This window comes from Lonchura striata, chromosome 28 (genome assembly GCF_046129695.1).
Source record: "Lonchura striata isolate bLonStr1 chromosome 28, bLonStr1.mat, whole genome shotgun sequence".
NCBI classification, from domain to species: Eukaryota; Metazoa; Chordata; class Aves; order Passeriformes; family Estrildidae; genus Lonchura; species Lonchura striata.
The window spans coordinates 6,832,972-6,859,312 of NC_134630.1; the positions used below are offsets into that span (position 1 = coordinate 6,832,972).

Genomic DNA, 26,341 nt, shown 5'->3' on the forward strand with positions numbered 1-26,341 from the left:
ATCCCCCAGATTGCTATGGAAACCCCAGAGGCCGATAATTCATCCTGTCAATCCATCCCGGGTGCAGCCCCGTGGCCATCCTGCCTGGGAATGTGCTGGGAATTTGGGAGCTGCCAGTGAGAGAAGTGGGATTGTCCAGCCTGGAGAAGAGAAGTTTTTGGGCGAGCTCATTGCAGCCTTCAGGACCTGAAGGGACCCCACAAGGAATATGGGAAGAGAGACTTTGGACAAGGGGTGGAAGGACAGGAATACAAGGAACGGCTTCCGCTGCCAGAGGGCAGGGATGGATGGGATTTTGGGATGGAATTCCTGCCTGGGAGGGTGGGCAGGGGCTGGGATGGAATTCCCAGAGCAGCCGTGGCTGGCAGTGCCCAGGGCCAGGCTGGAGCAGCCCGGGATGGTGGGAGGTGTCCCTGCCATGGCGCTGGATGTTCCTCCGCGTCCCTTCCGACCCGAGCCGTTCATTCCAACGTTTCTGTCGGCTCTGAGGCGATGCGGGCGCACAGGGACGGCTGGAGCCCGAGCTCTGCGGCCCCGTGCCACCGGACCCGGCGGGCGGCTCCGGCCGGGGCCGCTCCCGGTGCGGATCCCGGTGCCACTCCCGGTGCGGATCCTTGTCCGCTCCCGGTGCGGATCCTTGTCCGCTCCCGGTGCGGATCGCGGGGCCGCTCCCGGTGCCACTCCCGGTGCGGATCCGGGGCCGCTCCCGGTGCGGATCCCGGGGCCGCTCCCGGTGCCACTCCCGGTGCGGATCCCGGTGCCGCTCCCGGTGCGGATCCCGGTGCCGCTCCCGGTGCCGCTCCCGGTGCGGATCCTTGTCCGCTCCCGGTGCGGATCCTTGTCCGCTCCCGGTGCGGATCGCGGGGCCGCTCCCGGTGCCACTCCCGGTGCGGATCCGGGGCCGCTCCCGGTGCGGATCCCGGTGCCGCTCCCGGTGCGGATCCCGGGGCCGCTCCCGGTGCGGATCCCGGTGCCGCTCCCGGTGCGGATCCGGGGCCGCTCCCCGTGCGGATCCGGAGCCGTTCCCGGTGCGGATCCCGGGGCCGCTCCCGGTGCGGATCCCGGGGCCGCTCCCGGTGCGGATCCCGGTGCCGCTCCCGGTGCGGATCCCGGTGCGGCCGCGCTCCTCCCTGCCCGCAGGGGGCGCTGCGGCACCGGCCCGCCCGGAGCATGCGCACTGCGAGCCCCCTGCGGGAGCGGGGCGAGGCGGACCCACAGGTGTCCCGGACCCACCGGGATCCCGGACCGCTGCCTGCCACCGGGCTCGGCCCTACCGCCTTCTCCTAGCGGCTGAGCCCCCGTGCTCGCCTGCCGCTCGGTGATACCGCTCCGAGGGCGGCCTCACTGCTCCGAGCCGGTTCCTACACCGGCAGCGGGAGGGGCGGACTGTCCCCCCCCGTTGCAGCCCGGGCGGGGCGGGGCTGCCGCTGCCGGTCGCTGTTCCCCCGGTGTCGCCTCGCTGCAGTCCCGGTGCAGCCCCGGTGACCCCCACGTGGTGCCGGCGAGGCGGGACATCCTCCCGGCCATAGAGCGCGCGGGATAGAGCGGCGCGGCCGCGCACGCGCTCGGCGCCGGCCCCGCCCCTCGGCGGCGCCGCCCTATAAGAGGGCGCCGGCTGACGTCAGCGCTCTCTTCCGCCCGCTCTGCGCTCGCCAGCGAGACAGGGCCGAGCCGCCGCCATTGCCGTGACCCCCCCGCCCCGCAGCATCCGCCGCCATCCGCCACCATGGTGAGCCCCCGCCGCCCGCCGCCGCTGCCGGCGGGATTAGCGACCATCGCGCTCCCCGTATCGCCGGGGATGGCAGTTCCGCGAGCGCCGCCGGTCACACGGCGGCGGCTGCGGCCTGTGCTGCCGGCCTGGGCCGCGGCTGCGGGGAGAGGGTGGGGCGGCGGGAGGGGGCCGGTCCGGGCGGCCGTGACACCGGCGGGACCGCCGGGGCCGGTGCCGGGGCCGCCGTTGTGCCGCGGGGCTCGGGAGCGCTGATGTGGCAGCGCCGGGCTCGGGGCGCTGCGGTGCCGGCCGTGCCTTATGTAACGCTGCGGGCCGGGCTGGCACCGGCACCGGGCCGGGCTGGCACCGGGCCGGGCCGGCACCGGGCCGGGCCGGGCTCGCTTCTGGGGGCGCCCTGCGCCCGCTGGCACCGCGGCTGGAGGGCCACCGGGGCAGGGAGGGGTCGGTGCCGCAGCCCCGCTGCGCTGCCCTGGCTGCGGGTTGTGTTGTCACCCGGGCAGAGGTGGTGTCACCGCGGTCGTGGCGGGTGTTTAGGGCAGAGTCGGCTTCCTTGGAACTGCCAAAGCTGTTTTTGTACGCGCTGAGTCCCCCTCCTCCCCTACTTCAAGGTGAACTTCACAGTAGACCAGATACGGGCCATCATGGATAAAAAGGCCAACATCAGGAACATGTCGGTGATCGCCCACGTGGACCACGGCAAGTCCACGCTGACGGATTCCCTGGTGTGCAAGGCTGGGATCATCGCCTCAGCGCGGGCCGGGGAGACCCGGTTCACCGACACCCGCAAGGACGAGCAGGAACGGTGCATCACCATCAAATCCACGTGAGTGCCCTCCCCTCGGACTCCTGCTGCTGCCTGGGCTGAACTCAGGGGGGATTGGACTCCTCCAGGAGGTGCTGTTGGACTTTGGTCTAGTCCAGAAGCTCATGTCATGTTCCTGAGGGTCTTGAATGGTGGAGCAAGTGTTGACTGGCTTCTGCTCAATCATGGAGCAATTGTTTGCTGGGCATTGGGGAAGCAGGAGCTTCACCCTCCCAGTTCAGCACCAGGATTGTTGGATGTCCATGGATGCGGTGTGGAGACTCTTGGGAGCGTCTCTGGGGATGCACCTGGTGGCTGTGCTGCCACAGGGCGTGTGAGGACTCTGAGGGGCCAGAAAAGGGGTGGAGAACACGGTTGGGATTAGTAGGAAAAGCCTAAATCCACAATCTGGGAATGGAGCCCTTTATGCGTGCTGGAGAACTGTAGGGAGCTGGAGGAGGTTGGGATTCTGGAGGATGTTATGGTTTAGGAAGGACAGGTTGTAGCCTGTGCTTCTGTTATCTCACACACTGACCTCCCTGGAATACGCTCCAGGAAATCCTGGAGCCCAGCATCTAGCTTGGAAAAGATCTCCAAGGACATCAACTCCAACCGGGAGCAGAGCACTGGGTGCCACCTCCAGTGCTGGGGCAGGGATGTTTTGTGGGGCAGAACATCTCTGAGCTTTAGGGAGAAAACGATCCTGAGCACAATCATCATTTTAATAGTTTCTGCTTTCTTTCAGAGCCATTTCTCTGTTTTATGAGCTCTCTGAGAACGACTTGGCCTTCATCAAGCAGAGCAAGGATGGTTCCGGTTTCTTGATCAACCTCATTGACTCCCCTGGGCACGTGGACTTCTCCTCAGAGGTCACTGCAGCTCTGCGAGTCACTGACGGTGCCCTGGTCGTCGTAGACTGTGTCTCTGGTGAGGTTTTCTGCAGCTGGAGAGCGTTTTGGAGAACTTGGAGGTGGGGATAACTCACTGCTAACTCTGGTGTGTTTGGCAGGTGTGTGTGTGCAGACAGAGACTGTGCTGCGTCAGGCCATCGCCGAGAGGATCAAGCCTGTGCTGATGATGAACAAGATGGACCGGGCGCTGCTGGAGCTGCAGCTGGACCCAGAGGAGCTGTACCAGACCTTCCAGCGCATCGTGGAGAACGTCAACGTCATCATCTCCACCTACGGAGAGGGAGAGAGCGGCCCCATGGGCAACATCATGGTGAGGGGAGGCTCTGAGCACTGGGGTTGGATTGAGGCGCTTCGAGAGGGAGCAGATCCCTCCTGAGTGAGAATTCCCTGTCCCAGGTGGAGGACAGGGGGATCTTGAGGGTGCCTGAACTCCCAGAGCCTGGGATGGCTTGGGGCTCTTGCTGGCTCCCCTCCCAAATTTCCAGTTCAAGGCTTGAGCAAATAAAGGCTGGGATTGTTGCCCAGAGCAGCTGTGGCTGCCTGGAAGTGTCCAAGGCCAGGCTGGACGGGGCTTGGAGCAGCCTGGGATCACGAAAGGTGTCCCTGCCCATGGCAGGGTGGAATGGGATGGTCTTTAATGTTACCTTCCCACCTGCTCTGCTGCTGGGTTTCTGGGAAGGGAGCAGGGCTGTGGGTGTCGGGTTCTGAGGAGAAGCTGGAAGTGTCCATGCCTTCCTGATGCTCCTGGGAAGGATGGGAATCCTACCTGCACGTAAACCTGAGCACCCACCTGGTGGGAGTGGAGGAAAATCAACCCACTTCTGTGGTGCAAAGCTAAAATGGTGCCTGTCCCAGACCTCGGAGGTGGTCACTGGGACAGAATTCCTTCAGAATCTCAGTGTCCTGAAGGTCCACTTTGTACTGGGCTGTTTTTGGGGTGGGTTGAGCGCTGCTCCCCTGACCCAGCTCTGCTGTTCCCTCTCAGATTGACCCGGTGCTCGGGACCGTGGGCTTTGGCTCGGGCCTGCACGGCTGGGCCTTCACCCTGAAGCAGTTTGCTGAGATGTACGTGGCAAAGTTTGCTGCCAAGGGAGATGCCCAGCTCAGCCCGGCCGAGCGTGCCAAGAAAGTTGAGGACATGATGAAGAAGCTGTGGGGAGACAGGTGAGGAGGGAATGGTGGTGATTGGAATTCCAGATCAGCTCCTCATAGCTGCAGCCTGGCGCGGCAGAGGGTGGGTAAGGAGGATGGGGAGGGCGTGGTTGTGCCTAATTTACCAGGAGGTAATTACATTTGGTAAGTGCTGGAAAGCTGGATGAGGGGGAAAGCAGGAAATGGCTCTTCCTCAGCAGCCCTTGGCTCTGCCCTGAGCAGGCAGAACACGCTGTGTGTCTGTAGCTGACCTGAGCAAGGATGTTTGTCCAATTTCCTTCTCTCTGTAGATACTTTGACCCTGCTACTGGCAAGTTCAGCAAATCTGCCACCAGCCCTGATGGAAAGAAACTGCCCAGGACCTTCTGTCAGCTCATCCTTGACCCCATCTTCAAGGTGAGTTCCTCAGGGTTCCTCCTTGGCCGGCGCCTCCTGCTCTGCGCTTCTGTTCCGTGCGTGATGATGGAAAATTTCTTCACTTTGACCTGACGTGTTTGATTGAAGAAATTCAGCTGTCTGACACACCTGGCTGCTCTGGGGCACAGGGGCTGTGTCTCCTGGGGGAGCTGGGTGCTGAGGAGGAGCAGGAATTCTCTGCAGGGGCGGTGGTGCAGTTGCTCCAGACGGGGTCACGGCGGCGCTCCAAGGGCTGCTCTTGTCGCAGGTTTTCGATGCAATCATGAACTTCAAGAAAGAAGAGGCGGCTAAACTGATTGAGAAACTGGACATCAAGCTGGACAGTGAGGACAAGGACAAGGAGGGCAAACCCCTGCTGAAGGTGAGGCTGGTCTGAGTCCTCTGGGGAGCAGCTGAGCAGTGCTGCTCCAGCTGTGTCAACATCAACTTGCTTGGGAGGTGGGGAAGGACGGGGAGGTGAACCCCTGTTGTGAACACTCTGACTGGGTCCTGCTGCTCTGCCCAGGCTGTGATGAGGCGGTGGCTGCCAGCTGGAGATGCCCTGCTGCAGATGATCACCATCCACCTGCCTTCCCCCGTCACAGCCCAGAAGTATCGCTGCGAGCTGCTCTACGAGGGCCCCCCTGACGATGAGGCTGCCATAGGTAGGATGAAGGATGAGCTGCTCTGCTGCCCGGCCTCGGCTCCAGCATGCCTGTAACCAGTTTGTTCTCCACGTGCACAGCTCAGGAGTGTCTGGAATTGAGTCTGTAGCTTTTCCAGCATGGATCAAACAGTTTTAGTGGCTCACAGCTCTGTTCTGGAGCACTCAGCTGGCTGAGTAATCTCAGAGTAGCCAGAGGGTCCATCTGAACCTCTGTTAAAAACATTTGTTGGTGATAAGATCTTCCATGGAATCTCAGAATAGATTGGTTTGGAAGAGATCTTGAAGGTCAGCCCCATCTCCTGACCAGGCAGGGACATCTTCCACTGCCCCAGGCTTCTCCAAGCCCCATCCAACCTGGCCTTGGGCCCTGCCAGGGATCCAGGAGCTGCCACAGCTGCTCTGGGCACCCTGTGTGTTCTCCCAGGGAACAATCCCTTCCCAATATCCCATCCATCCCTGCCCTCTGGCAGTGGGAGCCATTCTCCGTTTTCTCTAGCCCAGACAGAAGCCCTTGGGCTGGGACAGTGGGTGCAGGTCTTGAGTTGGGGTTTTGGGGTGGGTGCCAGATACATCGATACCTCTGTGCTAAGCTGGTCTGTCCCCCTCCCAGGCATTAAGAACTGTGACCCCAAAGGCCCCCTGATGATGTACATCTCCAAAATGGTGCCAACCTCTGACAAGGGACGTTTCTACGCTTTTGGCCGTGTCTTCTCTGGTCTCGTCTCTACTGGCTTGAAAGTCAGAATCATGGGACCAAACTACACACCTGGCAAGAAGGAGGATCTGTACCTGAAGCCAATTCAAAGGTGTGTCCTGGCTGGGCTGTCGAGGGATTCTGATGCTGTCTCAGGTCTCTTCTCATGTCTGAGGCTTGTCAAGGTTCTTGGCTGTGGGCTGAGTGGGGTCTCCTCCCCTTCCCAGCCTCACTAATCCACCTTTCCCTTTAGGACCATTCTCATGATGGGCCGCTACGTGGAGCCCATCGAGGACGTGCCTTGCGGGAACATCGTGGGGCTGGTCGGCGTGGACCAGTTCCTTGTGAAGACTGGAACCATCACCACCTTCGAGCACGCCCACAACATGAGGGTCATGAAGTTCAGCGTCAGCCCCGTGGTGCGCGTGGCCGTGGAGGCCAAGAACCCGGCCGACCTGCCCAAGCTGGTGGAGGGGCTGAAGCGCCTGGCCAAGTCTGACCCCATGGTGCAGGTGAGTGGCCAGAATGGATCCAGGGGTGCTGCTTCCATCCTGGGGAAGCCTTGAGTTGAGTGTTGGTCCCTGCCTTGCACCCTGGCTTGGTGCTGCGACACCCCCAGATGAGTGGGGAGAACATCCAGAAGTAGCTGCCTCAGGATCCTCCAGTGCTGCCTCAGCTGTGCTCGCCCCACACCATGGCTCCTCGGGCATTTGGGCAGCAAAAGCATTTTGGGTCACTTAAATGTTGTTTTTTTTTTTTCAAACACAAAAAACACAGAGGGGATGAGTGGGGAGAACATGTAGAAGTAGCTGCCTTGGGATCCTCCAGCGCTACCTTGGCCATGCCCGCCCCACACCGTGGCTCCTCCTCGGGCATTTGGGCAGCAAAAGTGTTTTGGGTCACTTAAGTGGTTTTTTTTTTTTTTTTCAAACAAAAAACACAGAGGGGATGAGTGGGGGGAACATGTAGAAGTAGCTCTTTGGGTCAAGCACTAAAAACACAGAAAGTTGCTTGTGCATGTGGCTCGTTCTGAAGCTTCACCTGCTGTTCCTGGTGTTCCCAGTGCATCATTGAGGAGTCTGGGGAGCACATCATCGCTGGCGCTGGGGAGCTGCACCTGGAGATCTGCCTGAAGGACCTGGAGGAGGACCACGCCTGCATCCCCATTAAGGTAGAGAGGAGGCTGCGTGCTGGCTGAGCTCGTGGTGGGGGTTTGGCCGCTTTGGTGCCTCACGCCGCGCTCTGTCCCCGCAGAAATCCGACCCCGTGGTGTCCTACCGCGAGACGGTCAGCGAGGAGTCCAGCGTGATGTGCCTTTCCAAGTCCCCCAACAAACACAACCGGCTGTACATGAAGGCCCGGCCCTTCCCCGAGGGCCTGGCCGAGGACATCGACAAGGGCGAGGTGTCGGCCCGGCAGGAGCTGAAGCAGCGGGCGCGGTACCTGGCCGAGAAGTACGAGTGGGACGTCACCGAGGCCAGGAAGATCTGGTGCTTCGGGCCCGACGGCACCGGCCCCAACATCCTCACCGACATCACCAAGGGGGTGCAGTACCTCAACGAGATCAAGGACAGCGTGGTGGCCGGCTTCCAGTGGGCCACCAAGGAGGTGAGGGACGGCGGCTTGGGCTGGGTGGCATCCGTGGTTCCTCACATCTGTGCTTTTGTTATGCTTATCGTGGAGCAAAATGGAACATCTTAGCAGTTCAGGGAATAACGGCAGGAGGGAAAGTGGTCTGAGGGCCTCGACAGGGATTATTTTCAGGATTAGACAGGAGAGGACTGTAGGGTAAGATGACAGACTGGGAACAGCAAGAGGAGGAATTCATTTTCCTGTGTACCACCTAGTTTCAGTCTGAAGGTGATTCCAAGCCAACAACTTCTGTGACATTACCAAGACAAAAAAATCCCCATTTCCCTTGGCCAAATACTTGGGTTTCAGCACCATAAACGTGTGACAGCTGTTGAGGCTTGAACCTCAGAGCTGATCACGAGGCTGCCGCAGTGGTGGCACAGGGGTTGCGAGCTGGTGCTCCACAGAACCCTTAGGTTGGGAAAGACCTAGAGTCCAGCCTTTGTAGGTTTGGAGGCTCATCCTTCAGCAAGGAGGTCGAGTGGCTCCTGGGTGGGAGCTGCTTCCACAGAGCTCCTCCTGGGAGCCAGGCGAGCAGCACCCCATCAGGGGCCACGGAGTGACCCCGCTGTGCCCTGGCAGGGGGTGCTGTGCGAGGAGAACATGCGCGCCGTGCGTTTCGACGTGCACGACGTGACCCTGCACGCCGACGCCATCCACCGCGGCGGCGGCCAGATCATCCCCACGGCCCGGCGCTGCCTCTACGCCTGCGTGCTCACCGCCCAGCCGCGCCTCATGGAGCCCATCTACCTGGTGGAGATCCAGGTGAGTGACCTTCCCCACCCTCACACAGCCCCCAAAATATCCTAGGCTAGCTCGGAGGTAAGCAGGCTGTGAGGGGAGGAATATCAGGAGATGGCAAAGATTTCCAAAAGAGGCTCTTACCCCAAAATATGTTGGTTCAGCTCTCTTTATTCTGTGATGTCCATGTGGAGAGCGGGGCAAAAGAGCACAAAAAGGAAATGTCAGGGGTCTATACAGACTTTGGGCAGGGTGGGCTTCCCTGGCTCTCTGCCAACCCTGTCAGGGCAGGAAGGAGGGTCCAGGGTTATCTGATCAGAGTCCCAGGGAAGGGGGCACAGTGTGCCCATGAGCTCACTGTGACAGGTGAGGAGCCCCTGCCAGCCCCAGGGGAAGGGGGGACGGCGGGTGGGCGCAGTCCTGACTCCAGTCTCTCCTGCAGTGCCCGGAGCAGGTGGTGGGAGGCATCTACAGCGTGCTGAACAAGAAGCGTGGCCACGTGTTTGAGGAGGCCCAGGTGGCTGGGACCCCCATGTTCGTGGTCAAGGCCTACCTGCCTGTCAACGAGTCCTTCGGTGAGTCCTGGAGCCCTCCTGGCAGGGAGAGCCTTGGCGAGGACCTCAAGGGATCCTCGGGTTGAGTTGTTCACCCAGCACTGTGACACTGAACCATGTCCCCAAGTGCCACATCCACACTTCAGAGGCTTTGAAAGCCCTCCAGGGAGGAGGGGGACTCCAGCACTGCCCTGAGCAGCTGTGCCAGTGCTTGACCATCCTTCTGGAGAATAAACTTGCCTAGAAATCTCCAGCCCTCCCTTGCTACAGCTTAGGGGTGTTTCTTCTCACTTGTTGCCTGGAAGAGACCAAAGTTGCAGAACATTTTGGGTTGGAAGTCAGGGTCTTCCAGTGCTGCCTCTGCCATGGCAGGGACACTTGCCACTGTCCCAGGCTGCTCCAGCCTGACCTTGGGCACTTCCAGGGATCCAGGGGCAGCCACAGCTGCTCTGGGAATTCCATCCCAGCCCTTCCCCACCCTCCCAGGGCAGAATTCCTTCTCAGTATCCCACCGGGCAGCGGGAAGCCATTCCCTGTCCTGTCCTTCCATATGTTTGTCCAAAGTCTCCCTCCAGTTCTAGGCACTGGAAGGATTTCTTAAGTTCTTCCTGGAGCCTTTTTTCCATCCCCACCTCACATTGGTTGGGATCTCAGGAGGCTTTTGAGAGCTGCTCTGGGTTCCTCTGCTCTAACCACGGAAACAACATTGAACCATGACCACTCCTGTCCTGCCTCACTTTTTGTCTCGTCCCTCGCAGGTTTCACAGCAGATTTGAGGTCCAACACAGGGGGCCAGGCCTTCCCCCAGTGCGTCTTCGACCACTGGCAGATCCTGTCCGGGGACCCCTTCGACAGCACCAGCAAGCCGTGCCAGGTGGTGGCCGAGACCCGCAAACGCAAAGGGCTGAAGGAAGGAATCCCTGCCCTCGACAACTTCCTGGACAAACTCTAATGAGACTCATGGAACTCTGGGAGAGCAGGAAAAATTTAATTAATTAGCGTTATCACCCATGCCGCCAGGGGTAGACGCCCTTGACCACCATCTTGTTAATTAAATGGGTTTCATAGCAATTTTGAGAACTTCAAATGAGGAAAACAAACAAAAAAAAAGCCTTATAGGTTTCTGTGTTGCACATGACTCATCTTTGCCATTGTAACTAAAACATTTCCACTAGATCTGCCCAATTCTGTATTTATTTGATTCAAAAAAAAAAAAAAATACTGCTGCAGAAGGGCCTGGAAGGAAGTGGGGCGTGCTTCAAGAGGTCAAGAAAAATGGGGGGGAAAGAGAGACAGGGTGAGGATGCCTTATCTGCAGCGTGACTGTCCGTCGTGCCCATCGCCGCCTGTATTAGTGCCACTGGAATTAATAAAATTGGATAAATGGTGACGAAAAATGGAATTTTTGGGGGTGATTCTAAGGGCGAGAGTGGCGCCCTCTGGTGGGGGCGAAGGGGTGGTGCCGCCATTGGCCCCGCCCACCTGGGGCGGGGCTTGGACATGGATGGTGCGGAGTGGGCGGGGTTTGCGAGAAGTGGGCGGGGTTTCATGGAGGGGCGTGGTTTGCGTAAATGTGGGCGGGGCTTTCATGGAGGGGCGTGGTTTGTGTGGATGTGGGCGGGGTTTCATGGAGGGGCGTGGTTTGTGTGGATGTGGACGGGGTTTCATGGAGGGGCGTGGTTTGTGTGGATGTGGGCGGGGTTTCATGGAGGGGCGTGGTTTTCGCGGGGTGGGCGGGGCCTGCTGTGGTGGAATGTGGCGGCGGCGGCGGCGGCCCAGGTTGGGAAGGGGCCGGTGGCCGTGAGGGGCCGTGAGGGGAGATGTGGGGCCGGGCGGGGAGGTGCGGGGCTCTGCGGGTCCCGGAGGGGTGAGGGAGTGCGGCTGGCTGCGCTGGGGAGGGAGCGATGGCGCGGGGAGGGGTGTGTGGGGGATGAGGCCTGTGGGGCGGGGTGGGGAAGGGAGGGATGGGGGCGGCTGTGGGGAGGGATTGGGAGCAGAGTGGGTGGGGGGTTTGGGGGGATTTTGGGGTGGGGAGGGATTGGGAGCAGAGTGGGTGTGGGGTTTGGGGGGATTTTGGGGTGGGGAGGGATTGGGAGCAGAGTGGGTGTGGGGTTTGGGGGGATTTTGGGGTGGGGAGGGATTGGGAGCAGAGTGGGTGGGGGGTTTGGGGGGATTTTGGGGTGGGGAGGGATTGGGAGCAGAGTGGGTGTGGGGTTTGGGGGGATTTTGGGGTGGGGAGGGATTGGGAGCAGAGTGGGTGTGGGGTTTGGGGGGATTTTGGGGTGGGGAGGGATTGGGAGCAGAGTGGGTGTGGGGTTTGGGGGGATTTTGGGGTGGGGAGGGATTGGGAGCAGAGTGGGTGTGGGGTTTGGGGGGATTTTGGGGTGGGGAGGGATTGGGAGCAGAGTGGGTGGGGGGTTTGGGGGGATTTTGGGGTGGGGAGGGATTGGGAGCAGAGTGGGTGGGGGGTTTGGGGGGATTTTGGGGTGGGGAGGGATTGGGAGCAGAGTGGGTGGGGGGTTTGGGGGGATTTTGGGGTGGGGAGGGATTGGGAGCAGAGTGGGTGTGGGGTTTGGGGAGATTTTGGGGTGGGGAGGGATTGGGATTTGTGGGGCCTGTGGGATCGGGATTGGGAGGAGCCGTGGGGCTGGGAAAGGAGGGGGAGGGATTGGGGTGGGGGGATGTGGAGAAGGGAAGGGATGGGGAGGGACTGGGGGTGTGAGAGGGATTGGGGTGGGGAGGGGCTGTGAGGCAGGAAAGGGATGGGGAGGGATTTGGAGGAGAGTGGGTGTGGGGTTTGGGGGGTTTTGGGGGTGGGCTGTGGGGCAGGGAAAGGCTGTGGCCCCCTTCCTTTCCCTTCCCTTCCCTTCCCTTCCCTTCCCTTCCCTTCCCTTCCCTTCCCTTCCCTTCCCTTCCCTTCCCTTCCCTTCCCTTCCCTTCCCTTCCCTTCCCTGTCCCCTGAGTTTTGGGATGTGGTGAGACCGGGGCACATCCCCGGGACTCGGGGTGCTTGTGCTGGGAGCTGCTGTGAGCCGCGGGGACACAGCCCCCCTTTTTCCCGGTGCTGCTGTGAGCCCCGGGGACACAGCCCCCCTTTTTCCCGGTGCTGCTGTGAGCTCCGGGGACACAGCCCCCCTTTTTCCCGGTGTTGCTGTGAGCCCCGGGGACACAGCCCCCCTTTTTCCCGGTGTTGCTGTGAGCCCCGGGGACACAGCCCCCCTTTTTCCCGGTGCTGCTGTGAGCCCCGGGGGCACAGCCCCCCTTTTTCCCGGTGCTGCTGTGAGCCCCGGGGACACAGCCCCCCTTTTTCCCGGTGCTGCTGTGAGCCCCGGGGACACAGCCCCCCTTTTTCCCGGTGCTGCTGTGAGCCCCGGGGACACAGCCCCCCTTTTTCCCGGTGCTGCTGTGAGCTCCGAGGACACAGCCCCCCTTTTTCCCCCTGCCACAGGCGCTGATCCCCCCGGCTGCTCCCCGCTCCTGACGCCCGGCGCCGGCTGCAGAGGGCCCCGCAGCCATGTCCACCTTCCGCCAGGAGAGCGTGGAGGACTTCTATGAGATGGGCGAGGAGCTGGGCAGGTGAGGGACATCCCGCTGCCTTCGGGGGGCTCCCACGGCTGCCGGGAGCTCGGCTGGATCCGGCTGTGGATCCCTGCGGGGTCCCTGTGCCCCCTCCGCAGGCAGCAGAGCTGGGGCTGTGCAGAGCCAGGCAGCTCTAGCCGATAGAGATTAACAAAAAAAGCGTTAATTAACGCTGCTGCCGTCCGGGGCTGGCGGCTTCCGGCCTTCCTCGGTGCCTGAGCTGGCCCGGCGCCTGTGGGAGGGATCCAGGGTGACTCAGAGCCCGCAGATGGGATTTAATCAGCCGGGACGCAGGGGCGGCGGTGGGGGAGCTGCCTCGTCTGTGCCCGCCCCACGCCGTGGCTCCTCCTCGGCCGTTTGGGCAGCAAAACCGTTTTGGATCACTTAGGTGGGGTTATTTTTCAAAGCAGAGGAACTTGCAGGAGTTGCTCCTTTAAATAGGATATTAATGTATTATAGTATAGTTATAATAAAAAAATCGTTCAGCCTTCTGCAGTCAGACATTGTCATTTCTGCCATCTGGGTTCAGCTGCACTTACAATACTCCTCTAATCTTCCTCTTCCTCTTCCTCTTCCTCTTCCTCTTCCTCTTCCTCTTCCCTTTCCCCTTCCCCTTTGTCTTCCCCTTTGTCTTCCCCTTCCTCTTCTTCTCCCTCTTCTCTTCCTCTTCTTCTCCTCTCTTCTCCTCTCTTCTCCTCCTCCTCCTCTTCCTCCTCCTCTTCCTCCTCCTCGTCTTCGTCTTCCTCTTCCTCTTCCTCTTCCTCTTCCTCTTCCTCTTCCTCTTCCTCCTCCTCCTCCTCCTCCTCCTCCTCCTCCTCCTCCTCCTCCTCGTCTTCCTCCTCTTCCTCTTCCTTGTCCTCGTCCTCGTCCTCTTCCTCTTTTCCTCTCCTCTCCTCCTCCTCGTCTTCCTCCTCTTCCTCTTCCCCTCTTCCCCTTCCCCTCTTCCTCTCCCCTCTTCCTCCTCTCCTCTCCTCTCCTCTCCTCTCCTCTCCTCTCCTCTCCTCTCCTCTCCTCTCCTCTCCTCTCCTCTCCTCTCCTCTCCTCTCCTCTCCTCTCCTCTCCTCTCCTCTCCTCTCCTCTCCTCTCCTCTCCTCTCCTCTCCTCTCCTCTCCTCTCCTCTCCTCTCCTCTCCTCTCCTCTCCTCTCCTCTCCTCTCCTCTCCTCTCCTCTCCTCTCCTCTCCTCTCCTCTCCTCTCCTCCTCTCCTCTCCTCTCCTCTCCTCTCCTCTCCTCTCCTCTCCTCTCCTCTCCTCTCCTCTCTCTCCTCAGCGGGCAGTTTGCCATCGTCCGCAAGTGCCGGGAGAGGCAGACGGGCCTGGAGTACGCGGCCAAGTTCATCAAGAAGCGGCGGCTGTCGTCCAGCCGCCGGGGCGTGAGCCGCGAGGAGATCGAGCGCGAGGTGGACATCCTGCGCGAGATCCAGCACCCCAACATCATCACCCTGCATGACATCTTTGAGAACAAGACCGACGTGGTGCTCATCCTGGAGCTGGTGTCCGGCGGGGAGCTCTTCGACTTCCTGGCCGAGAAGGAGTCCCTGACTGAGGAGGAGGCCACCCAGTTCCTCAAGCAGATCCTGGACGGCGTGCACTACCTGCACTCCAAGCGCATCGCCCACTTCGACTTGAAGGTGGGCTCGGGGAGCTGCAGACACCTCTCTGGGAACAGGGATAGACTCCCAGGTGGGCTCTGGGAGCTGCAGATACCCTGTGTTCAGCTCTGGGAGCAGGGGTGAGCCCCCAGGTGGGCTCTGGGAGCTGCAGGCACACCACTGGAGCTGGGATGAGCCCCCAGGTGGCCTCGGGGAGCTGCAGACACCCTGTGTTCATCTCTGGGAGCAGGGGTCAACTCCCAGGTGGGCTCTGGGAGCTGCAGGCACCCCACTGGAGCAGGGATAAACTACCAGGTGGGCTCTGAGAGCAGGGATGAGCCCCCAGGTAGGCTCTGGGAGCTGCAGGCACACCACTGGAGCTGGGATGAGCCCCTAGGTGGGCTCTGGGAGCTGCAGACACTCCGTGTTCGGCTCTGGGAGCTGCAGACACCCCGTGTTCAGCTCTGGGAGCATGGATGAGCCCCCAGGTGGGCTCTGGGAGCTGCAGGCACCCCACTGGGAACAGGGATAGAGTCCCAGGTGGGCTCTGGGAGCTGCAGACACCCCGTGTTCAGCTCTGGGAGCATGGATGAGCCCCCAGATGGGCTCTGAGAGCTGCAGACACTCCGTGTTCAGCTCTGGGAGCATGGATGAGCCCCCAGATGGGCTCTGGAAGCCAGCACCGAGGAGTGGGGCTCAGTTCAGCACTCCTGCACTGCAGTGGGGCTGGTGCTTGGGATCTCTCCCAGCTCGAGGCACTCGCCCTCTGCCCTGGAATGAGGAGCCCAGGGCAGCTCCCCCAGGCTGGTGCAGGGACAGAGCCAGCTCCTCTCCCCCCACAGCCAGAGAACATCATGCTGCTGGACAAGAACGTGCCAAACCCTCGCATCAAACTCATCGACTTTGGGATCGCCCACAAGATCGAGGCTGGGAATGAGTTCAAGAATATCTTTGGGACCCCAGAGTTTGTAGGTGAGCATTGCTCAGTGTACTGAAAGCTTTGGATTAATCCTGGAGGGACACCCAGCACTCGGGTGCTGCTGCCAGGATGTGTCCATGGGGCCAGGCTTCCTTCCCCCACAATGAACTCATTTTCTCCCCTTTCCTCCCAAAGCCCCAGAAATTGTGAACTACGAGCCCCTGGGGCTGGAGGCCGACATGTGGTGAGTGATTCCCCCTCCTGAGCCCCTTCCCATGGCTCCAGCAGCCAGACCCTCATGCTGGTGGATCTCCCCTCGTGACTTCAGCCTCCTGTCCCTCTCTCTTCCAGGAGCATCGGGGTCATCACCTACATCCTGTGAGTATGAGGCAGCTCTGGGGGCTGAGGGCTGCAGGATGAGCCCCCCCACCTCGGGCTGGAGCCTTTTTGGGGTGTCCCAACCCACTCTCTCCTCAGGCTGAGCGGAGCCTCCCCGTTCCTGGGGGAGACCAAGCAGGAGACGCTGACCAACATCTCTGCTGTCAACTACGACTTCGATGAGGAATATTTCAGCAACACCAGCGAGCTGGCCAAGGACTTCATCCGCCGCCTGCTCGTCAAGGACCCCAAGTGAGGGACAGGGGCAGAGCTGGGGCTTCCTCTGGGAGAGGGGACAGTCCCCCCTGCCCAGCCTGCTGCGCCAGTCTGGGGTGATTCTGGGATCACCCTGAGGCTGCAGTAGCTCCACTGGGGTTTGGCAGGGTTTGAGCTGGGCCCCCAGGGCTCAGGGTTTGGGAAGGAGCAGTGGGGTCAGGAGGTTTGCACGGGATCCTCTGCCTGTGTTTCTCTTGGGAGGCAGTTTGAGGGGTTGGGGGCTGGATGCAGCAGGGCTCAGCCAGACCCCAAAGGCAATCACAGGATCCAAGCTGCTTTTCCAGGCTTTAACAGGGAAAGAGGAGCAAAGCCTCTGCCCTGATCCCAGCCTTGCTGTGCTTGCAGGAAGCGAATGACCATCGCCCAGAGCCTGGAGCACCCTTGGATTAAGGTGAGAAGTTAAAGAATCGGCACTTTTTGGGTGCTGACCCCCCGAGGCCGGGGCCCTGCTGCTGTCCCATCCCTGTGGGGGCCGGTTTGGTGTCCCTGCCTGGGGGTGGGCGCTGCAGCCACAGCTGTCCCTGCCACAGGTGATCAAGAGGAGGAACGTCCGCAACGAGGACAGCTGCAAGAAGCCCGAGCGGCGCCGGCTGAAGACCACGCGCCTGAAGGAGTACACCATCAAATCCCACTCCAGCATGCCCCCCAACAACACCTACATCAACTTCGAGCGCTTCTCCAAGGTCATGGAGGAGGTGGCTGCGGCCGAGGAGAGCCTCCGAGAGCTGGAGAGGAACAAGAAGTCCTTCCAGGAGGACATCGAGGCGCTGCTGTCCATCTACGAGGAGAAGGAGTCGTGGTACAAAGAGGAGAACGAGAGCATCAGCCAGGACCTGCGGCAGATCCGGCAGGAGCTGCAGAAGACGGAGGCGCTGAAGAAGCAGGCGCAGGAGGAGACCAAGAGCGTGGTGCAGGCGGCCAACGGGCTCAAGCGGCGCTACCGCAAGCTGGAGAACCACTACGAGGCCCTGGCCAAGCAGGTGGCCTCGGAGATGAAGTTTGTGCAGGAGCTGGTGTGGTCCATCGAGCGGGAGAAGCTGCAGAGCAGCGAGGGCGACGGCAGCATCCGCTAACCCGGCCCCGGGGGCTCCGCTGCTCGCCCTGCTCGTCCCCCGGCGTGCAGGGGGTGCTTGTGCCTCCCTGGAGCTCCCACCTCGGGGGCTGGGGCTGTGCCACCCCGGGGTTTGGCTTCCTTGCGTGCAGCTCCTGCCTGGCTCGTGTCCCTGCGCTCCCGCCACCGCCGCCACGCTCCGGGACGTTCGTCCCCCCTCACCCGAGCTGCCCCAGTGCCCCGTGGGGGGCTTGGTGGGCAGAGCTCCCCTCTGCACTGCAGCTGCAGCCACGCATGGGCTGGGACCAAGGACTGATCCCTGCGTGGCCTCGCACTCCGCAGCCCCCCGGGAGGCCCCTGCGCCCCACGTTCCCCCGGGGGGCTGCAGCCCTTGTGCCCCTGTCCCAGCCTGGCTCCCCTCTTCTCAGAATAAAGGTTTCTGTGTAGCGGGGCGGCTGCCTCGGCTCCTGCCACGGTGGGACAGGGGTTGGGAGGGGGATAAGGATGTGCCCCGTGGTGACAATTCCCCTGCTGTGCTCCCATCCTTGCTGTGGGCACGGAGGGAGCTCTGGGGATGGTTTGTGGGGTGTTCCCAGGCTGGGGGAGCCCCCAGCTCCTCTTGCCCGGGATCCCTCACTCCTGGGGATGGGGGAGCCAGGTCCCAAAGCGCCGCATTCCGGAGAACACCAGAGCAGGGAGCTCCTTTCCCCTGGGAGCACCGCGGGCTTTTCCCGACTGCCTGCGGGCCCTGGAGCCGAGATCCAGCTGAATTTGAGCCGGGGGAATCGCCAGCCAAATGCCAGGGGATGGCAGCCAGCCCCCTGGCTGGCCAGGATGGTTCACCGCCAGCTCAGCTCCGGCCCCAGGGCGTTTGCTCCGTTTCGGATTTGTCACTCTTCTGTGGCTCCTGCGGATCAGGGGGGCCGAGGGGCTGTGCCCCGTGTCCCTGTCCCTGCTGACGTTCCAGCAGGTATAGGTTTCACCCCCATGCGGGGCACACGTGGGCCCGATGATAATTTAATCTGCCCCGGTGCTCCCTGCCAAGGCACTTGGCTCCCACGGGAGGTGGCGTGACCGGGGCTGTCCCGGTGTCCAGCACGGCCACGGGCTCTGGCCACATGAGGGGACACCGGGGGCACCTCGGGGTGCCCCAACCAGGCACTGTGTGCAGATTTGGGGTGCCCCATGCGGGCACTGTGTGCAGATTTGGGGTGCCCCATGCGGGCACTGTGCAGATTTGGGGTGCCCCAACCAGGCACTGTGTGCAGATTTGGGGTGCCCCATGCGGGCACTGTGCGCAGATTTGGGGTGCCCCAACCGGGCACTGTGTGCAGATTTGGGGTGCCCCATGCAGGCACTGTGCAGATTTGGGGTGCCCCAACCAGGCACTGTGTGCAGATTTGGGGTGCCCCATGCGGGCACTGTGCAGATTTGGGGTGCCCCATGCAGGCACTGTGTGCAGATTTGGGGTGCCCCAACCAGGCACTGTGTGCAGATTTGGGGTGCCCCATGCAGGCACTGTGTGCAGATTTGGGGTGCCCCATGCAGGCACTGTGTGCAGATTTGGGGTTCCCCATGCGGGCACTGTGCGCAGATTTGGGGTGCCCCATGCGGGCACTGTGTGCAGATTTGGGGTGCCTCAACCAGGCACTGTGTGAAGATTTGGGGTGCCCCATGCGGGCACTGTGCGCAGATTTGGGGTGCCTCAACCAGGCACTGTGTGCAGATTTGGGGTGCCTCATGCAGGCACTGCAGATTTGGGGTGCCCCATGCAGGCACTGTGCGCAGATTTGGGGTGCCTCAACCAGGCACTGTGTGCAGATTTGGGGTGCCTCATGCAGGCACTGTGCAGATTTGGGGTGCCCCATGCAGGCACTGTGTGCAGATTTGGGGTGCCCCATGCAGGCACTGTGTGCAGATTTGGGTGTAGCCCCAGCTCCGTCGGCAGAGGCGGTGGGTGAAAGGATGGATGGAAATCCTATAGTCCCGGCTGTTCCCAAGCCAGGCAAAGGTCACATAGTGAGAAACCTTTCCTGGATTCTCTTCCTGCCGAGGGTTTGGGTTTCACACTCCCAAAAAGCTCTTGGAAGTCACTGGTCATTCACCCCGGCCCCGGAGCAGCAGGGGATTTCTCACGTGGATGCACGAAATGACACCAAGATAGCTCTAAAAAGGCAGAATTTGGGGTGTGATTCATGATTTCACGAGCCTCCTAATCCTGAAGCCCGCAGGAACTCCTGTTGGGCTGTGACGTTAGTGGGATGTTCTGCTCATCCCCTCTCTGCAGCTGGAGCTGCCCCCACCCCGTGGCGTTTCCTTCTCTGTGCACAGACACCAAAATGCCTTTTTTAGGCTCCCATTTCTGCTTCCCAGAGTTTGGCAGGAGGTGGGAGCGAGAACTTTTCCCTTATAAAGTCTTCACAAACCCCAAGGGCTTTCGCACAGCTTAAACCAACTCGAGCAGGCACGGGGAAGCCCCATGGAAACCAGGGCTGCATCCCCCGGGATCCTCTGCTCCTGCTGGAGCTGAGTTGGGGAATGCTCCGTGGGATCCAGGGTGTCCCTGCCCGGGCACGGTGTCACCAGAGCAGGGTGGCTGTCCCCAGGAGCCAGAGCTTTCTGCCCATGGCAGAAAAATCACGGGTCCAGCACAAAGGAGATGGATCCGGCTCCCCTCTGGCTGCTGCAAGCCGCCCCCTTGGCAGGTTTTTGAGTGACTCATTAACTAAAATTAATTAATTAAAAGCAGCTGCTTTTCCAGAACACTGTGTCTAAATCAGGCCCCAAAATCCTGGGAAGGGACCACCCCAGCTGAGTTATTTCAGTGCCTGAGAGCTGCCAGTGCTCGTCCCAGGGTTGTAGGGCAGGCTCCACACGCGTTCAGGGATGGCACTGCCCTCTCCCAAGCTGAAATTCGGATGGTGTTTTAGCTTTAGTGCCTGAGATGGTTCCTAGGGAAGCACAGTTTCATTTCTCATTCCCCGAGAAACCCCCCCCAGTTCATCTCATGAATTTAAAGTCACAAACTGAGCCATTCCCACCCGGCTGGGGCTTATGTGAGCACCCAAACCCATCAGTGAGACGTGGAAGGAGCTCTGGAGCCTCCCAGGGCTGGAGTTTCAGGAAAAAGGGGCTGTTGCTGTGTTTTGGGTGAGCTTCACACCCATTTTATTGCCATAAAGCTGAGTGATGGATTAAATCAGGACCTCAGAAGGAGACTGAAGTGGATTTTTACCGAATTGGTGATGTTACAAACAAGCCTTGCATGAAGCCTTTCTGTCTGCAGGAGCTCTCTTGTTTTCCCAGCCCAGCTCTACTTGTTCTGCTATAAAAATGCTGTTTCCAACTTCTCTGTAAGCCAGTGGAATATAAAATAATTAAAAAATAAACCCCACCAAGGCCATCCTGTCCATGTGGTGGGAATAAGTTATCCTCAGTTTTCAATTATATACAGAAGGGACTTGCCAAAGGGCAGTGGGAGAGGAGTTCACACAAAAAACCTCCCGTTCCCACTTCCAAGTATTATTTACATCGCGCTGTACACGGATCTTCCGGATCTTCCCAGACCCTGGAAAGGAGGAAGGGAAAAAGAGTGAGATCCAGGCTGCTCCCAGCACAACCCCTCGTGTTCCACCCTCTGGATTTTACTCACCTATGAGCAATTTAGGAGCTTGTTGTGAATATCTTCAAAGACTTGGTTGTAGAGTTCATCCCTGGACTTCAGGCCGTCTAAATAAACTGGGAGAAGAAAGGGGGAGTCAGGCTGGGCTTCCCATCAGGATAACATTTTGGGAGATTAGTTTTTAAATATTTCATATTATATTGACCCAAGGGACAAAAAACAAAACCATCCTGAAAATACAATGGCTTGCGAAATCCTTATTCCATTATAAATCCATTCTTTGCAACTTTTTTGTCCCCTCTGAGCCCTTAAAAGTACAAAGCAAGGGGAATAAGTTCTTAGCTCTAAAACTGTCTGCATTTATCCAAAGTAGGCCAGCATTACGACTTGGGAGTAAAAATATCACCCTGCGTCATCACAGCGGAAGTTTCCTCGAATGAAATCACCCAATTCCTTAAATTCCGAGCCCAAGGCTGAAGGATTTGTTTGGGGAAGACTCACCCACATCCACCCCAGCGTCCTCCATCTGCTTCCTGTGTTTGAGGTACATGGGCCAGACGTGGCCGTCGAAGAGGCCCGGGGGGTCGGGCACGGTGTAACTCCGAGTACTGGGAATAACAGCATGGAAAAGGAATGTCAGGAGGGCATTCCTGAGGTTTAGGAAAAGAAATTCTCATGGCAAGGATCGGCACAGGCTGCCCAGGGCAGTGGTGGAGTCTCCATGCCTGTGTTTGGGAATGAGGGATGTGGCACTTGGGGATGTGGTCAGTGGCGAGGGGTTCAGGGCTGGGCTCCATCTCAGAGTTGACCACATCCAATTCCTTCCACTTCCAGTCAGATTTCCCCCTCTAATCCAGTTCATGCCACCAACACATCCCAGAACCTGCGGATGCCCGTCCCTGGAAGCGTCCAAGGCCAGGCTGGAGCAGCCTGGGGTGGTGGAAGGTGGGGTGAGGTGACTCTGAAGCCCTTCCAACCCCAAGCATTCCATGATTCCATGACTAAGAGCAGTGGGAAGGACGGGAGGGAAGGGCTGGATGCACACCCAGCAGAGCTCTCACCTCCTCCTCCTCTTGCACTCGCCGTAGGGCACTGCCAGGTAGTAGCGAAGGTCGAACAGCTCGATCAGGGGTCTGGGCAGGGGACAAGGACAGAACGTGCAGATCTCACTCTCATGACAGGAAAAAGCATGGAACCACCCCAGCCACCACAAAAATCTCCCTGCCTCTATGGGATTTGTGTCTGTTGAAGACAACCATGGGTTTTTAACTCAAAACCATGGAAAGCTTCTTTCTGAAGGTCAGAATGGCCCAAGCAGGGACTTTTCCCACCCAAACACCTGCCACTGGTCCTGAGGGGGATCAGAGGGGATCCTGTGGAGGATCAGGCATGGGCTGCGAACGCTGGCTCTTCCTAGATCATTCCAAAATCAGTTTGCAGCAAAATCTGGGACAGGGCAACTCCTCAGCTCATGTTCACGGAAGTGTCCAAGGCCAAGCTGGACGGGGCTTGGAGCTGGATGGGCTTTAAGGTCCCTTCCAAACCATTCTGGGATTCCATGGTCCTCCACAAAGATCCAGGGAGCTGTCTGTGCCACAGCTTGCTCCTCTCACTAAGCTCAGTGTTAAGCAAGCACGGGAGAGAACAGTTCCTAAATTCCAGGAGAGATTCCAGGCAGTGAATGCATTATTGCCTTGTTCTCACCCAGGTGAGGGGATGAGGGGAAGCCTGCACCCCTCTGCCAGCAAAAAACCTGCTCTGAAACTCCCCTGGAGTTCAAGGCTGTGCCCTAAACCAGAACCTTAAATTCACCTCACTTCTACATTCAGGAGTTAGTTTTACATTTTTCAGCAGGAAACTCTCCGGGGTGAGAATTCGGAACAAGGCAGGAAGGGGAAATTAGTAAAAAGGAATTTTTAGCTCTGGCACGAGGGATTTAAGGATCTTCCCTGGCAAACCACGAAGAGTTCTCCAAACCTTACTTGTAATTATAAAGCAGGAAGCCTTCAATGACCAATATATGGGTATCTTGGGAGCTTGGCTCTCTAGAGCCAGGTGTGACATTCACCCCGTGCGAACGGGCAAACTTCACTGGGTTCTCAATCCAGGCCCGCACTGTGCTCACCATTGCCTCCATATCCAAGGAATCCAACACTAGTCAGGAGAAAGGGGGTGGGTGGGAAAAAGGGACACCATCAAACACCATCAAACAGCACGGGCTCGAAAGCAGAAAATAGATTGAGCTCGGTAAAGTTACAATTACGGAAATTTACTGTTAAAGCTTTTAATAATGAAAGAGGAAATATTTAGGAAAAGAATATACATTACTGCATCCTATAGGGAACACTGCTCTTACCATCCCATTGTTTAAAGCCGTCTTCCCCGACTTCTATTTGATCTTGTGGCTGAAATATAGTGAGCAATAAAACATTGCTGCAACCTCAGCGGGATCAGTTCCCTCCGATGCCATCAGCTCCTGGCCACTACTGCAACACACAACCACCCCTGGGCACTGCCAGCCACCTGGGGCTGCAGGAACATTCACATTCCCAGCCTGCCCCAGCCCCAAGAGCTCTGGGATGTTCCCTTGGCTCACTCAAACCACCCTGGAGAAAGACTTTTACGTTAATCACTCAACATGTTTTTTGTTAGTTGGCAAAATACTAAAGGGCGTTGCTTATAAAGCAACATACAGGAATTTTAAAGTGCAGATATAGTGCTAGAATGTACACTTTTTTTAAAGAATAGGTATTTGAACTCCTCTAATAGCAATGCAGGTGGGTATAGCAGCACTTTGCTTTTCTCATGTTGGCATTCACTCAAAAGAGAAGTTACTGATTTTTATGGAAAATCAGACAGAATGCCTCCCCCAAGGGCTCCTAAGTGATCCAATCTGTGCAGCACAGACTGAGCACACAATGCTGGGGCTGGAGCACTTCACGTTTTGGGCATGACCCACAACAGCTCCAAGTCCATTCCTGCATCTCTTGGACTTCCATGTGGGGTGGGGTCCAGGGATAGCCTCATTCCCACGGAATGGTGCAGGGTTTAGGAACATTCTGCACTCCCAGGCAGAAGGCAGTGAAGGTCTTCTGCATTCATCTCTGCAATATTTTAACTGGGTTCTGATACAGATCCATCAAAGCTCCCCCATAAAACCCCCTTTCCATATCTAAACCAGCTTGGAGGTGCTTAAATCCGAAAGCATCATCTAGCAGTCTCATTCTTAATTTAATAAAATAACGTGGGAAATCCCAGTTTGGAGGAAATCATTCATGCAGAGCACAGTAAATAACCTCTGCCTGAAATCAGTACTATATTTAAAATCTGTTGTTAACACTTAAAGGTGGCTCTGAGCTGGGTCATGCCAAGCTCCTGTGGCATTTATAAAGGTCAGGAACTCCCCACCTGCCCAGTCATTTAAAAATCAAATATATATATATCAAAACCCCCACAAAATCATAAAACCTGTGGCTCCTAAGCTTTTAAAACTGACTTGCCCTGCATATACGATTAACGCTGCAAGGAAGAGGAGACTCACCTTGAAGAAATCGTCCTGATGGACCACGCAGCAGTTGGGGAGCGCCTTGACGAGCCTGTTGGTCAAGGTGGTTTTACCACCATTGGTGACCCTGTGCGGGGCGAGACAGAGGTGGAAGAATCGCGTTAGAGCCGGTCTGGGAGCCACTGGGACCCGCGGCGGGACAGGGACGACTGGAGGAGCCGAGCCCTGAGGGGACCCCAGCCCCTGAGGGGACCCGGACACGGATCCTGAGGGTCCCAACCCCACCTGGCAGCGGGAGCCCCTGAGGGGACTCGAACCCCTGAGGGGACCCGGACACGGACCCTGAGGGATCTGAACTTCGCCCGACACTGGGAGCCCCCGAGGGGACCCGAGCCCCTGAGGGGAGCCAGGCACGAACCCTGAGGGTCCCAGTCCCGCCCCCCCCCGTTTGAATTTCCCGCCCCTCCAGCGCCGGCCTCCGATTGGCTGAAGCCACCCGCACCCCGCCCTTTCCCCGGCTGCCGATTGGCTGTGACCGCCCCCCCCCCCCCCCACTTTCCAAGCGCCCCGCGCGCGCGCTCTCGGCCGCGCGTAACGGCCGCGCCGGTTCCCGCGCGCGCGCAACGGCGGCGCTGAGGGGAGCGCGGGGCCGCCATGGCCGGACCCTCACAGCCCGGCCCCTGAGGGGAGCGCGGGGCCGCCATGGCCGGTCCCTCACAGCCCGGCCGGTCCCTCACAGCCCCGGGGCCGCCATGGCCGGACCCTCACAGCCCGGCCCCTGAGGGGAGCTCTGCCATGGCCGGTCCCTCACAGCCCGGCCGGTCCCTCACAGCCCCGGGGCCGCCATGGCCGGACCCTCACAGCTCGGCCCCTGAGGGGAGCGCGGGGCCGCCATGGCCGGTCCCTCACAGCCCCGGGGCCGCCATGGCCGGTCCCTCACAGCCCGGCCCCTGAGGGGAGCTCTGCCATGGCCGGTCCCTCACAGCCCCGGGGCCGCCATGGCCGGTCCCTCACCCCCTCACACGCCCCATAACCCTTTTAATGTAAAAACCTCGAATAACTTCCCTATTCCTCTTTTATTTATTTATTTATTTTTATTTTTTTCAATCGCGAGGCTGTATCAATCCTTCTGTCGCATATTATTAATGTATTACCATATATTCTAATTCTAACATATTGCCCTTCACTGTTCCATTTCCGGAACTCTCCCGCTGCGCTCTCACCCCCGTCCCAGCACGAACACACCTTAAATCTGGCTTTTTAAAATTAAAATCAATGCCCTTTATACACCACAACCCCATTTTATTAGAAACGGGATTTCCCCTCCCCCCCCCATCTTCGTCTTTCAGATAATATTTTAAAATAATTTTTTTGGTATTTTCTCTCTGCTGAGTTTACTTGAGAGAGTGGCTTTTGCCATCTCGGCATCTCTCCTGTTAAAAGTGTAAAAGGATGTATAAAACTGTGGATAAAAGTATCTCTAAAAATATATAAACGCGTGTATGAGTATAAATTTGTATATATAAATATGTATAGAACACAAGTATATAAAAATATATATAAAGTGTATATAGATAAGTCTATGAAAGGATGTGCTGCCCTGCAAAACTCCGTTGAAGCAGCATCCATCCTTTAAATCCTATAAAATATATCAAAGGATATATAAAAGGTATATCTAAAAGTATATATTACGATATGTATTAAATACATAAAAGTGGATGTCACCCTGCTGTGTTTCGCATCACGAATTAACACTCAGCAAGTTGCATCCTCTCCCAAATCCTATATCCCGAATATTTTATAAGCAGATCAATACCCCCCCATCCCCCGCACAAAAATTAAACCAGGAAAAATATTAAATATCATATAAAATAGCAGGGACTTACCCTCCGATGCCTATAATATATTTCATTTTGCCGAGCCGCCTCTTGAGCCGGAATGTGGCGAGGGGAAGGAGGAAAAAAAAAAAAAAATACAAAATTGGGAAGGGTAAAAGAACTTTGAGCGGAACAAACGCTCCGCTGTCGCCGTTCCTTTTTTAATTTTGTTTTGTTCGCCGGCTCTGCCGTGCCCGGCGATATTTCATTGAGGAAAAGGCGTTTTTGGGGCGGATTTATAGGGCCGTGTCCCCGCCCCGGAG

At 58.5% G+C, this 26,341-nt stretch overlaps 3 protein-coding genes and 1 non-coding gene across 4 annotated transcripts; 3 read left to right on the forward strand and 1 right to left on the reverse strand.

Annotated features, from left to right (window-relative positions):
• Positions 1–1,615: 1,615 nt before the first annotated feature.
• Positions 1,616–10,678, forward strand: EEF2 (eukaryotic translation elongation factor 2). Its single transcript, XM_077788827.1, has 15 exons — positions 1,616–1,729; positions 2,341–2,555; positions 3,280–3,461; positions 3,544–3,755; positions 4,431–4,609; positions 4,888–4,993; positions 5,262–5,375; positions 5,520–5,658; positions 6,271–6,466; positions 6,608–6,866; positions 7,418–7,525; positions 7,609–7,962; positions 8,569–8,751; positions 9,170–9,302; positions 10,040–10,678. The coding sequence occupies exons 1-15, from the start codon at positions 1,727–1,729 to the stop codon at positions 10,231–10,233; spliced, it is 2,577 nt and encodes an 858-aa protein (XP_077644953.1). The 5' UTR covers positions 1,616–1,726; the 3' UTR covers positions 10,234–10,678.
• Positions 5,051–5,119, forward strand: LOC116184542 (small nucleolar RNA SNORD37). The gene has a single exon (XR_004149298.1). It is a non-coding gene; the product is annotated as a small nucleolar RNA SNORD37 (small nucleolar RNA).
• A 288-nt stretch (positions 10,679–10,966) lies between the features above and the next one.
• DAPK3 (death associated protein kinase 3) lies at positions 10,967–17,525 on the forward strand. The gene is made up of 9 exons (XM_077788835.1): positions 10,967–11,060; positions 12,730–12,857; positions 14,129–14,489; positions 15,293–15,422; positions 15,565–15,613; positions 15,721–15,747; positions 15,847–15,999; positions 16,369–16,414; positions 16,554–17,525. The coding sequence occupies exons 2-9, from the start codon at positions 12,796–12,798 to the stop codon at positions 17,094–17,096; spliced, it is 1,371 nt and encodes a 456-aa protein (XP_077644961.1). The 5' UTR covers positions 10,967–11,060; positions 12,730–12,795; the 3' UTR covers positions 17,097–17,525.
• A 2,689-nt stretch (positions 17,526–20,214) lies between these two features.
• NMRK2 (nicotinamide riboside kinase 2) lies at positions 20,215–26,272 on the reverse strand. Its single transcript, XM_021545131.3, has 8 exons — positions 26,088–26,272; positions 24,238–24,328; positions 23,053–23,101; positions 22,679–22,850; positions 21,758–21,829; positions 21,198–21,304; positions 20,727–20,812; positions 20,215–20,642 (listed from the first exon to the last, which is right to left on the reverse strand). Exons 1-7 carry the CDS (start codon positions 26,111–26,113, stop codon positions 20,727–20,729), a joined length of 603 nt encoding a protein of 200 aa, XP_021400806.1. The 5' UTR covers positions 26,114–26,272; the 3' UTR covers positions 20,215–20,642.
• Between the last annotated feature and the right edge of the window lie 69 nt (positions 26,273–26,341).